The sequence below is a fragment of the Hipposideros armiger genome, unplaced genomic scaffold (genome assembly GCF_001890085.2).
Source record: "Hipposideros armiger isolate ML-2016 unplaced genomic scaffold, ASM189008v1 scaffold_580, whole genome shotgun sequence".
In the NCBI taxonomy this organism is placed as follows: domain Eukaryota; kingdom Metazoa; phylum Chordata; class Mammalia; order Chiroptera; family Hipposideridae; genus Hipposideros; species Hipposideros armiger.
Genome location: NW_017731930.1, coordinates 134,946 through 148,870, shown reverse-complemented (window position 1 = coordinate 148,870; position 13,925 = coordinate 134,946). Strand labels below are relative to the sequence as shown.

The window sequence follows — 13,925 nt, the reverse complement described above, 5'->3', positions numbered from 1 at the left end:
AAGGATAAAAATCTTATGATCATCTTGATAGATGCTGAAAAAGCATTTGACAACATTCAACTTCCTTATATGGTAAAAACTCTCAACAAAGTGGGTACAGCAGGAACGTACCTCAACATAATAAAGGCCATATGTGACAAACCCACAGCTAACATCATATTCAACAGTGAAAAGCTGAAAGCCTTTCCTCTAAGGTCAGGAACAAGACAAGGATGTCCACTCTCACCACTCCTATTCAACACAATACTGGAGGTCCTAGCTAAGCAATTAGGCAAGAAAAAGAAATATAAGGTATCCAAATTGGAAAGAAAGGTATAAAACTGTCACTACTTGCAGATGACATGATATATATAGAAAACCCTAAAGTCTCCACAAAAAACTGTTAGAACTAACAAACAAATTAAGTAAAGTTGGAGGATACAAAATTGAAACACAAAAATCTGTTGTGTTTCTATACACTAATAACAAACTACCAGAAAAAGAAACTAAGAAAACAATCCCATTTACAACTGCATCAAAAAGAATTAAATACTTAGGAATAAATTTAACCAGGGAGGTGAAAGACCTACACTGAAAACTACAGACATTGATGAAAGAAAATGAAGAAGACACAAAAATGAAAAGATAGTCTGTGCTCATGGATTGGAAGAATTAAAGTTGTTAAAATGCCCATACACCCCAAAGCAATCTACAGATTTAATGCAATCCCTATCAAAATGGTATCTTTCAAAGAAATAGAACAAAGAATCCTAAAATTTGTATGGAACCACAAAAGACCCTGAATAACCAAAGAAATCTTGAAAAAGAAGAACAAAGCTGGAGTCATCATGCTTCCTGATTTCACACTATTACAAAGCTATAGTAATTAAAACAGTATGGCACTGCATAAAAACAGACACAAAAATCAATGAAACAGACTAGAGCCCAGAAACAAACCCACTCATCTATGGTAATTTAGTTATGATTAAAAAAAAAAAAAACAGCCAAGAATATACAACAGGGAAAGAACAGCCTGTTCAATAAATGGTGTTGGAAAAATTGAACAGCCACATGCAAAAGAATGAAACTCGACCACTATCTTACACCAAACACAAAAATTAACTTGAAATGTATCAAAGACTGAAATTTAAGACCGAAACCTATAAAACTCCTAGAAGAAAACATACGCAGTAAGCTCCTTGATTTCAGTCTTGGCAGTGATTTTTTAGATTTGACACCAAAAACAGACAAGTAGGACTAAATCAAACTAAAAAGCTTCTGCACATCAAAGGAAACCATAACAAAATAAAAAGGCAACCTACTAACAGAAAATATTTGCAAATCATATCTCATAAGGGATTAATACCCAAAATACATAAAGAACTCATACAACTCAAAACAAAAAAAACCAGAAACAATTAAAAAATGGGCAGAGTATCTAAATAGACCTTTCTCCAAAGAAGATATACAGATGACCAACAAGTACATGAAAAGATGCTCAATATCACTAATCACCAGGGAAATGCAAATCCAAACCATAACGAACTATCACCTCAAACCTATTAGCATGTCTATGATTAAAAAGACAAGAAATAACAAGTATCAGCAAGGATGTGGAAAAAGGGAACTTTTGCACTGTTGGTGGGAATGTAAATTGGTGCAGCCACTGTGGAAAACGGTATGGAGGTTCCTCAAAAAATGATAAATAGAACTAGCATATGACCAATCAATTCTACTTCTAGGTATCTATCCAATGCAAACAAAAACACCAATTCAAAAAAATATACAGTCGGCCCTCCATATTCATGGGTTCTGCATCTGCAGTTCACTGAATCCACAGATGTAGCCCACAGATACAAAGGGCCAACTAAAGGACTTCAGAATCTGCAGATTTTAGTATCTGGGGGTGGGGGTGGGGGTGGGGGGGCGCAGAAGGGTCCTGGAACCAACCCCCTCCCATTCATATCGAGGGATGACTGAATGCAACCTCATGTTCATTGCAGGACAATAGCCAAGATATGGAAACAAACTAAATATCCATCAATGGAGGAATAAAGAAAATGTGGTATATATATATATATATATATATATATATATATATATATATATATATATATATACACACACAATGGAATATTACTTAGTCATAAAAAATGTCTTGCCATTTGGAACAACATGGATGGACCTTGAGGGGATTATGCTAAGTGAAATAAGCAAGGCAGAGAAAGACAAATACCATGTGATCTCACTTAGTATGTAGAGTTTACAAAGCAAAACTAAACAAAACACAAAACAAACTCATAGAAACAGACAACAAACTAAGTGGTTGCCAGTCCGGAGCGAGGGGACAAAATAAGGGAAGGGGGTCAAAAGGTACGAACTTCCAGTTATAAAATAAATAAGTCATGGGGATGTAATGTGCAGCATGGTGATTGTAGTTAATAATACTGTACTGCATATTTGCAAGTTGCTAACCGAGTCTTAAAATCTCATCACAAGAAAAAAATTTTTGTAACTGTTTGTGATGAATGTTAACTAGATTTATTGTTGTGATCATTTTGCAAGAATGCAAATATTGAATCATTATGTTGTCCACCTTAAACTGATGCTATGTCAATTACACCTCAAAAAACCCCAAAAACAAAACTTATGCACAAATGTTTACAGCAGCATTATTCAAAATAGACAAAAAGAGGTAACAACCCAAATATCCATCAATGATGAATAAACAAAATGAGGCATAGCCATGGAATGGAATATTATTCAGCTATAAAAAGGAATGAAATACTGATAAATGGTTCAACACAGAAGAACCCTGAAAACATTATCTTAAGTGAAAGATGCCAGTCATATTGTATGATTCCATTTATAGGAAATGTCCAGAATAAATAAATCCATACAGGCAGAAAGTAGATTAGTGATTGTGCTAATGAGTACAGAGTTTCTATCTGGGGTAATGAAAATGTTCTAGAATTAGTGGGTGATGGTTGTACAGCTTTATGAATATACCAAAACCCACCAAACTGTATACTTTAAAAGGGTGAATTTTCTGGTATGTGAATTATATCTTTAAAAAAAATATGCTGGAGCCTGTCTCTACACCACTGGAGTTTGGGCTAGTCCTATGACTTGCTTTGACCAACAGAATACAGATGTGATACAGTGAGACTTCTGAGCCAAGACTTGAAAAGGTCTTGTAGATCCACCATCACCTCAAAAGGCTGGTTTCCTTGAGAATGAGAAGCCACACGAAGGGAGAGAAGCCCAGAGCCCAAATAGAAGCCAGCACCAAACACCACGTATGTGAGAAAAGCTCTCTTGGACCACCTAGTCCTTGCAGTTCACTGCTGCCACAATAGTAAACTTAGGAGAAATCAAGTGAGCCGATCCCAAATTGCTAAGCCACAGAATTATTAGCATATAAATTACATTAATCTAAAAAAGAATTCAGTATCCTAATAACTTCCCAAGCACTGTACCTTTGTGTTTACTTCCCTTTTTTGTCTGTAATAATATAAATAATTATTTATATTTATCTATAATAATAATATAATTTAATGCTATAATAAACATTTTAATGCATATTGCCTTTCCTGTTTGGGAGATCTGGCCCTTTCTAACAACATAAGCTCAATTAGCCTAGTAACTGAATAGTAAAATAACTCACAAAGCTAAATTTTCTCAAGTTTAAAAATCTTTTAAAATCATACACCTGTCTCTGGCACTGTTATTCCTACAATTTAACTGCTCTGAATTACTGGCACTAAATCCCATCCTCAGGTTCTTACTGAGGTCTACTTCCAAACTTGATTGGGTCATGTTAACAGTGAAACCCTTAACACATTTTCTAGTGTCAAGTATATTTTTTAACATTTGTTAACAATATCTAAAATGATTCTTTATGAGCCCATTTCTAGAAACTGAAGAATAAAGTTCTATCGATTTGAAATAATTTATCTTCACCAAAAGTCATGAACAGATAAGGTGATATGCTTTCCAATACAAGTTGAAACTGCATTTCTAAACAGTTTTGGAAAAAATACCACTTTTGATTAAATTTTGACACTGAAACATTTAATTTTTCTAAGCAAATCTGAAAAAATGATGTATTTTCATTAAAATATAATTTCCTCTAAAGCTATGATTTTTAAAAATTATCACGATGGCAGAATTAATGGTGTTATCAATAAAGCATTTAATTTCATAAAATAATACCTAATATGACATCTTATTGCATCATGGTAGTAGCTGCACACCAGCAGAATTAAATATATACCAATCATATACTCAATTTCAATATCTTCCTTTAAGTCTTAGAGGAATTTCATTTTTAATTTCCAACTGCTAAACAGCTATTAGTTTTTAACAAAATTTCTAATAAACAACTTTTACTAAAGTTGTATAAGAGACACTGACATAAAAATTCAATGATAAAATAATAAATTTTAGCTCTCTAGTTTTCAATACCTAACTGCTTGGTCTTCATTTCAACAATATTAAACACTTATACATATAATCAACTCACGAATGCTAAATTTCATTTCAGCAGCAGCAATGCAAAGGACAGACCAAAGATTACACTGTCAGAGAACTATCTAGAAATGAAGAAAATTACTATCATCTTAAGAAGAAGGTATTAGTTGTGAGGAAAAAATAGATTTATGTGGACTGACATATGGCTTAAAAATAATGGTGGTGGGGATGTCTACGAACATATAAAAAACTTAATTTTTTATAGAACCTTTTAATTGAGGATAATGTACTCTTGAAAGAAATGTAGCTGGGGGAGGGGAAAAACAACAATCATTTCATTAAAAAATTTATTTAACAAATATGTCAAGAGTTAATGTGATATTTAAAATTACCTCAGGAAGTCCTACATTCAAAATAATAAAATATGGTATTCTTTGAGTAAAGTCTTAAATAAATCTTAATATAAAGATGCAGAACTTACTGCCTGTGCTTGCTTAATAAACTCAAGAATATCTTCTTTTAAAGCCTGATGAATCTTTGCTGGGCCTTTATCATCCCAGAGACAGACTGCATGCACATCCCTGTAAAAATAAAGCAGGTAAACAAACATTAACTCTGGAAAAGAACAAAGACAAAACTCATGTTACGTTCTGTTTTAATAGTTTCCATGGACCTTGCTAGACCAAGTTAAGGGTACCTGAATCCATTCATATGAAACAAGCATACTTTGTAAATTGTCTCACAAATATATTTGTTTCTATCTTTATTTTCTTTGCCATTATTTTCTTTAAATCTCTGCCACTTGCTGCATAAAATATTTTTAATTATAAAAGTATACTCTAATCTCCTAATCCCACTCCCCTAAGTGAACTACTTACTATTAACATATTCTTGCATAAAGACAAGCATAAATCCTTTTAAGTCTTTAACACAATGTATGTAAACTATTCTCTTTTAAAAAAAAATTAGTAATTTAAATCCCGTTATGGAGAATTTCCTAGCTTCCCCCAGACATTTATTACATTTATACATCAATTACAACTGTGACTCCTTTATTTAAAAAAAAAAAAAAGCCCTCATAAACTGGTATACAAAAGCTCTGAACTTACCAGGCTCACATATTTTAACCAAAAGTCATTCATTATGGAAATGTATTTAATATTAATAAATGTTCACAACGTTAATTTCTTAATTACCAAATTATAGAACAGGGAAACAACAAAAGGAGTCTTACAATGAAGATTTTTTTATTCAAAAAATGTTCCACAGTGACTCATTTCGTACCTTATGGGGCCCCTACTATAAAAAATGTCTAAGAAATCTAAATAAAACATCTCCAAAACTCATTATAACAATGGCCAAGTAGTTTGGTTTATATTCAGATTCTTAGAAACATTACTATAACCCAAAGTTTTGTCTTCATATTAATTTGAACTTGCTTTTATCATTTGTTAAATTCAGTTTAATAGTGGTATCTGGCCCAGTGCCTATGATGCAGTAATCACACATATATTTGTTAAATAACATAGGTAGGTAACATCTGACTGCTTACTATGTGGCAGATTCTATTTTAAGTGTTTTAACTCATTTAACCTTCACAGCAACTCTGAAGGAGTACTATATTTATCTCCATTTTACAAGTGAGGAAACTGAGGCAAAGAAGGGTTAAGTAACATTCCAAGATTACACAGCTAGTATATAGTAGAACCAGGCAATTGGGCTCCAGGCCCCACACCAAACATTCCCCAAATTTATTCTTGCACTCCTCCAATCTATCCAACAAACAGTAGCCAATGTGATCTTTATAAAACTCATAAATCACATCATATTATTTTAAAATATTATATGTAAAAATCTCCAATGGTTTTCCATTGCTCTTTGCATGAAGTGCCAAATGGTTAAATTGACCCCAATAATACTTCTGCAATCTCACCTCATGACTAAAGGAATCTAGAGTCTAAAAGAAGAAACTGATATAAAAATAGATTGGTTATAATTCAATGTAGATGTTTACAACTACTACTATGCATATAAATACAAGATGGTTTTGGAACGCAAGGAGAAGGTGAAGGTAGAAATGAGAGGTAGACGGGAAAAGGGAAGGCTCCCTGGAAGAGTTGATTCCTGAGCTTAATCTCAAAAAACAAGTAGGAATTTATCAGGCAAGGATGTAAGAGGCCAAGGCAAAGATATTTTATGTAGAAGTAGCAATATGAGTACAGCGCTGTGGATCACTATGGTGTTTGCAGTGAACTATAAACAAATCAATATGGTTAGAATGTGAAGTGAGAGTGATAAGCAAGAAATTGGGCAAACTAACCGCTTTATTAGCCCTGTGTTCAATCACAGTCCTATTGTATCCATCACCTAAATATCTCTCCAATTTGGACATTTCCTACTATCACCACTACCATAATCAAAATCACCATCATCTCTTACTTAGTTTATTATAACAAAAACTAACATGAATTGACTGCTTACTATGTGCCAGGCACTTTACATATATTGACTCATGTGCTAGTTTAGGTTTTCCAAGAAGCAGATGGGATTAGATGTGCAAGAGGTTTATTGAGGGAAACGCCTCTGAGGGAAAATGGGAAGTGAACCACAGGAAGCTGTGCAAAAGATGAGCCTACAATGCTGGTCTGATCCCTGAAGGGAAGAGTCGAAAGGAAGATTGGGTAGCAAGAGTCTTAGGCTGCAGTGTAGTTTAAGGAAGCTTGATAAAGCTGTTGGGAGAGTTTTGGAGCAAGTCACTCATCCAGGAGAGGAGATCCGGGTCTTCCCAAAACAGGAGTACCTTAGTGTCCCTGCCATACTCAAACCACTGCTGGGATATGTCAGAAGGGCTCAAACGTGACTTGTATATTATAAAGCAACAGGGAATGGTGAAGGATGTGGGGTTGGGTAGCTCCAAAAAAATCAAACTTGATATTGATTTATTAGTACATCTTCTCTAGCTCCCTTTCCTCAACCTCCAGGTATTCCCATGTGTTGCTATATCAGGGAAGAATGTCCTCAATACACTTTCTTATTCAAAACACAATACTACTCATACAATAGAGCAGGGGTGTCAAACTGGCGGCCTGCGGGATGGAAAATAGAAATGAAAATGAAAATAGAAAAAATTGTTATGAAGAAAACAGCGCTTAGGGGAGATCGAGGCAATACCTTACACACAATTCCCTCATTAACCCTTTAACTACTGAAGACGAGTATACAAAAAATTACCTCAAGGGCCGCATGCGGCCCGCAGGCCGCCAGTTTGACACCCCTGCAATAGAGCATGTGGCGTCTTCTGGTCAACTTTCATATAGATTTTGAGGAATGTTATTATAATACACTTAAGGAATGTATTACAATACCCTTAAAGCCCTCTATGGTCCACTCCCAAATCATACTCCCCTCCATCCCACCCCAGAAGTAACCAAGCCTGCATTTGTTATTTTTTCAAGTTTTATAACATACTATAAAGATTTCTGAACTATATAGAAATTTTACCAAATATTACTTTTTTCACATGATTTTTACCCATTTATAGGTGCATGGAGTTCTAGTTCATGCACTTTATCTATTATATCAAATGGCACTTCAACAAAAGGGAGGAGCAACAGCAAGCAATAAACATATGAAATTAAGTCTGAATGGGTAAGAACACACTCTTTTGGAATACATAATCAAACTGCTGTTAAAAAGAGACATGCTGTAAGGAAAATTCTTTCAAATACTTAACTATATTAGAAAAATCACAGAGTTGGGGAGTGGAAGAATGAAGTAAACACTTTTCAAAGATTTCAAGGGGACAGAGAGAACGGATGGAACAAGAAGCAAGGGACAAGAAGTATCCCAAAGACTTCAACTTCCTTGAGTCGAATGGAAATAAAAGGGAAATAGTGTGACCATGGTGTAAAAAACAGGTATTTTGCTTTTAATTAATAGTAATACCATAATGCCTTTGACTAAGAGTGAGAAACAGGAAAGTAACCACTAATGGAAGTGAACTTTCAAATTAACAAAAATAAGGAAAAGGAAAAATGATCTAATAAGTGATAAATTTATAGAGGCAGTAAAAAGAATGTTATAATATTAAACCTGAGCTGAATAAATTATCCTACTAGAAGACAATATGCCCTTCAAAGTGACAAATATTATATAATTACATTTACATGAGGTACCTAGAGGAGGCAAATTTATAGACAAAAAGTAGAATGGAAGTTACCAGGGGCTGGCAGGAGGGAATATGGGGAATTACTGTTGAATAGATATAGACCTTCTGTAAAGTGAATTCTAAAAATGGACAGTATTGATGTTTGCACAACATTGCGAATATACGCAATGCCACTGAATTATATAAAGTGGCTAAAATGGTAATTTTTATGTAATGTATGTTTTACCAAAAAAAAAAAAAATTTAAACTACAGTGTGTCTTAAAAAATACTAGGCAAACACAATCCAAGAGAAATCACGGTGGCAATGTTAATATCATCCAAAGAAGAATTTATCATTAAAAGAACTAAAGAGAAGAAACATTATGTATGTAATGATAAAAACATTATTTATAAAGATATGTCAGTCTATTTAAACCAGAAAATACATATATCGAAATACAACAAAAATAATTAGATATGTAAGAACTTCATACAAATGCACTGGAATACTTTAAGACATCCTTATATCAGGATTCACTCAGCTGAAAACAGCATTAAACTCAATTAACAGTGGCTTATATAATAATAATTAGGTGCTTTTTCTGATATAAAAGAAATCTAGAGAGAGGTAATTGCTGGTGTTTGTTCAGAGACTCACCAGAATCTTTCTCTCTCCACTCTGTCATCTTAGCATATTAGCCTCTTATCCCTGTGACTGTTAAAGGGGGAAGGGAGGATAGTGCCAGGCACATTAGTTTAACTCATCTGGAAAGCGAAACCCTGCCTAGAAGCCCTCCTGTGGACCCATTTGCCAGAATTGTGTCACATGGCCATCATAGCAGCAAGAGAGGCCACAGAAGTGAATACTAAATTATCCACCCTCTATAATAGAAGATACACAAGGAGATAGAACTGGGAATGAGAAAGTCTTAGCTAATCAATAGTGTCTATCACAAAATCTCTCAACCCTTGAAAGTCTAGAAGAAAAAAGTTAAGGACATAGAAGAATTAAAAAACAACAACCAATAGATATGATTTATTAGAGATTCTTGCAACTCTCAACAAAATAATTTTTTCCTAAGAGCACATGCATACATACATACAAAATTTTTAAAAGATAGTTTTATAGGCTGTTTCTCTGATCATACTCCATAAATAAACAAATAGATAAGTGACAAAAACTTCACTATTTAGAAATTAAATTCCTAGATAATACACAAATTAAAGAAAAAAAACAAAAAAAAAATTACTAACAATCAAGAAAGCAATAAAAAGGAAAACACTTCATACCATGAAACCTATGATAATAAAAGCAATATTAAGAAAAAAATGTATAGCCTTGAATGCTTTTAAAGAAAAGTATAAAAAAATAAAATAAGAATTCAATAAAAGGACTAAACCAAAAAAAGAACAAAATAAATCAAAGAAACCTGAAAAAGGACAATAAAAAAGCAAATTATAAATTTTATAATGAGCATAAATGGAATAAATATTCTTTCCAAAGAATTTTTGCTTTTTTCCCTCTATTGTACAATTATTTTATATTTCGTTAATTGTGGCTTTCCATCCTTCTACATTCTTTAATTTGCTGGGGTTTTTATTCTCATTTCTTGAAATAAAATTTAGCTCACTGACTTGTAGCCTTTTTTACCAATTACATACATTCTAGGCTATAAACTCTTTACCACTTAAGCACTGCTTAGGTTCTGATACAAGTTCTGATATAATGTATCCTATCAATGCTATTTTTATAACTTGGTTACACGAAAAGACAAGACGAATAAAAGAAGGTCCAGGTAAAAGAAAAATATGTAGGATTAAGGATGAAAAATGAGATATAACCACATATACAAGATAAGTATACTACTTAAAATTCTATGGCAACAAATTCTAAACCTAGAGGAAATTGAAATGAAGTGTACAAATACTTTGTCTTACTTCTAATTTTAAATGCAATGCTTCCAACCTATCAATATTCAGATGTTTGCTGATAGTATATTTACAGATGACCTTTATCAGATTTTTTTATTTTCCTATTTTGTTTTGGAAAGATTATTTACCTTTTTATGTTTTTTCTTCATCTACTCAGATAATTGATTTCTGGTATGATTTTGTCTTTTTCTATTTGTTTTCTGAGTTCAATTTTCATTTCCTCCTATTGTTTTATTTGTCTCGTTAGCTTTTGAATCTTGGATTCAAGATTTATTTTTATAACCCCAAATGATTGTGTGAGGATACTAAATTCAGTTTGGAGTGTTGCGTTTGTGTTCTTCTGCTTCACAGTTGGTTTCTCTGGGAAAATTTTTATCAGCTAAAATGTTTTGATTTGTACTTTCCTGTATTTTTGGATGGATGTCTGTTTTTTTCTACTTATAGTCACTTTATGGTCAGGATGTCTAGTTCAAGAGTACCTCTTTCTGTTTAGTTTAATAAAGCTCAATTTGTTTAATGGCTGATATAGGTTAATGGTAGAGGAAAGGGTATTTGTTTCATTTCTGCAGACCCTTAAATCCTCTATATCCTTACCTGTCGGAAAATATGTCCATTTTGCCTTAAACTTGATTAAAAACTTGACTAGAGATAGAATACTTGGTTCAAAATAATTTCCCTTCAAATATTTAAAGAATATGTTCCATCAATCTTCTGCATCCCATTTGACTGATAAAAAGAGTAGGGACCGTCTGTTTCGTTTGAAAGATAACTTTTTCTCTGCAAGAATTAGAATTATTTTCTTTATCCTTGGACTTCTGAAATTCCTCAAGGATGCGTCTACGCATTGTAGCACTTTCAATATGAAGACTTGTAGGGATGGCTGGGAAGGGACGAGAGTGCTCGGCCCTGGGAAATACTTTTCTTATACGCACTTTCAGACTATTTCTTCTCCTCTATTATTTCTCTCCTTCTGGAACTCTTTTTAAGTAGAAGTTAACCTAATTCTGGATATATCCTCCATTTTTCTTAATTTTTATTTAATTTTCCATTTTTTGCCTTTGCTCTACATTCAGTGAGAAATTTTTGGTTTTATTTTTCAAATTGCTGTCTTGGTCTTCTTTTATTTTTTAGCTCTTTTATGGTTTATTTCAAAGATCTTTATTTTGCCTATTTTATTTTCCAAAGTAATCTTTCATTTTATACCTCTCTAATGATATAAACTGGAATGTTTTTTGAGTATATTTCTAAACTTTGCATCACCTATTTCTTGGAATACTGAGGTATGGTCTCTAAGATGGCTTCCAATGATCCCGGTCTCGTGTGTCTAGTTTCCTCCTATAGTGTATAAAATTTGTCTGTACGATCAATAGCATACCACAGAAGTGATGGTTTGTCACTTCCAAAATTATGTTATAAAACATCATGACTTCTATCTTGGGCGCTCTCTCTGGCTGTGAGGAAAACAAGCTGCTACACTGTTTAGTGGCCACATGGCGAGGAACTGAGCAGCTAGTGAAGAACTGAGACCTGCCAACAATCATGTGAGTGAACTTGGAAGAAGATCCTTCAGCCCTAGTTCAATATAGGCCTAAATTTTTTGCAAAGCTTTACTGCAACCTCATGAGAGACCCTGAGCCTAAACCACCCAATTAAGCTGCTATCAGATTCTGGACCTTCGGAAACTATAAGATAATAAATGTTTGTTGTTTTAAGCTGAAAAATTTTAGAGAAATTTGTTTTGCAGAAATAGATAACCTAATACACGGAGATACAACAAAGAAGGTAGGGAGATGGAGGACTATTGTAATCATTCAGATGAGACAGTGGAAAAAAAGGCAGCTGGAATGGAAAGAAGTTCAAGAAGATATTTAATAAATATCTATGAAACTTAGTAGTCAACTCAACATGAAAAAGTGAAAAAAACAAAGGAGGTTCACAGAAGCTGTCATATTTTTGGCATGAGGCTATGAATAACACAGTTTTACCATCCAAACTTCGGAGTACTTATGGATAGGAGACAGACATATGCAGGAAACAAAAGCCACATAGGTCTGGAAGTTCAACTCATAAAAATCATTTGAATTGCTTATATGGAGATAAGAACACAGGTAAAAGCAAAAGAAAAAATGGAACTCTGGAGGAAACCAACATTTAAGTGGCACACAAGGACGGGCCAGCTAAGATGACTGAGATAAGGCAGACAAAAGATAGGAGAAAAACCAGGAGAAAGTGGTATCATAAAAACCAACTTAGGAACAACAACAAAAATCTTTTAAAAAATTATTTATAGTAAAAAGGAATTTTCTTAAAAATAAGGTCTCACAAGTTGAAAATAATTAATTACTTATTTTAGCTTCCATTTCATACACCAGAGTCAAACCAAACAATATATATCTAAAGCAGCAGTTCTCACTGAGGGAGGACATTTAGAAACATATAAGAGCTTTTTGTTTGTTTGTTTCAATAATGAGGGGTGGGGAGGAGAGTATACAGGGAGTGTCCACTAATAGACTTTATGAGGGTGAAGGACAGAGGTGATAAACATCCCGCAATACACAGTACAACATTTTATAACCACCCAAAATGCCAACAGCACTCCTACTAAGAAATCATGACACAGGTTATGAGAAAAGGGGAGCATATAGTCAATATACTTTAATATCAATACATTATTTTAGTACCTCAGATTTAGCTATAAGCAACCTAAATGTTATTAATATGGTTAAATCAGCTAAAATTTAGAAAGGTGTCAATTAAATAGGTCTTGCAATTTTGGTGACAGCATCCTTTAACTTAAAAGGACTACATATTGAGCAGCACTAGGCAACTCTCCAAGGAGATCAAGGATTTTTTAAAATGATATGTTGAGGCCACTAACTGTAGCAAGTACAAAGTTATTAACTACTTCTACTAGAAACATACTTTAAGCAAGGAACACCATCACACTATGTTCCCAGTCAGGAGTGCACAGAGAACAAGCCTTATTCTAGATGATAAATCATATTACCAACACAAATTGGCAAAAATAAAACAAAAACTCTACTACACTCAACATATTATTCATAAAAGTTTAATCAAATAACTTTAGAAAAATACATGGATACATGAATGCTATGACGTTTTAAAACGTCTCAGCTGTATTAAACTCTAATTTCTCAAAAGGCAGAATCATGGATATAAGTTAGTTAATATTATGCAATGTTCTACATTAGACTATTTTCTTATGTGATAAAGAGAAAAAATGAATACAGCAGCTTAACTTGTATAGATTATTCAGTCACACATCTATAACTCATTGATATTTCACTAGCACGTGCACGTGCATGCGCGCGCGCACATACACACACACACACACACACACACACACACACACACACACACACACACACACAC

General features: G+C 33.5%; 1 protein-coding gene across 3 annotated transcripts in view; it reads right to left on the bottom strand.

Annotated features, from left to right (window-relative positions):
- CUL5 (cullin 5) overlaps positions 1–13,925 on the bottom strand; it is an 88,419-nt gene that overhangs the window by 43,139 nt on the left and 31,355 nt on the right. For all 3 annotated transcript variants that reach the window (XM_019624136.1, XM_019624139.1, XM_019624138.1), the window contains exon 3: positions 4,934–5,033. In XM_019624136.1, the coding sequence (XP_019479681.1) occupies positions 4,934–5,033 (100 nt within the window). The remainder of the gene's footprint in view (positions 1–4,933; positions 5,034–13,925) is intronic.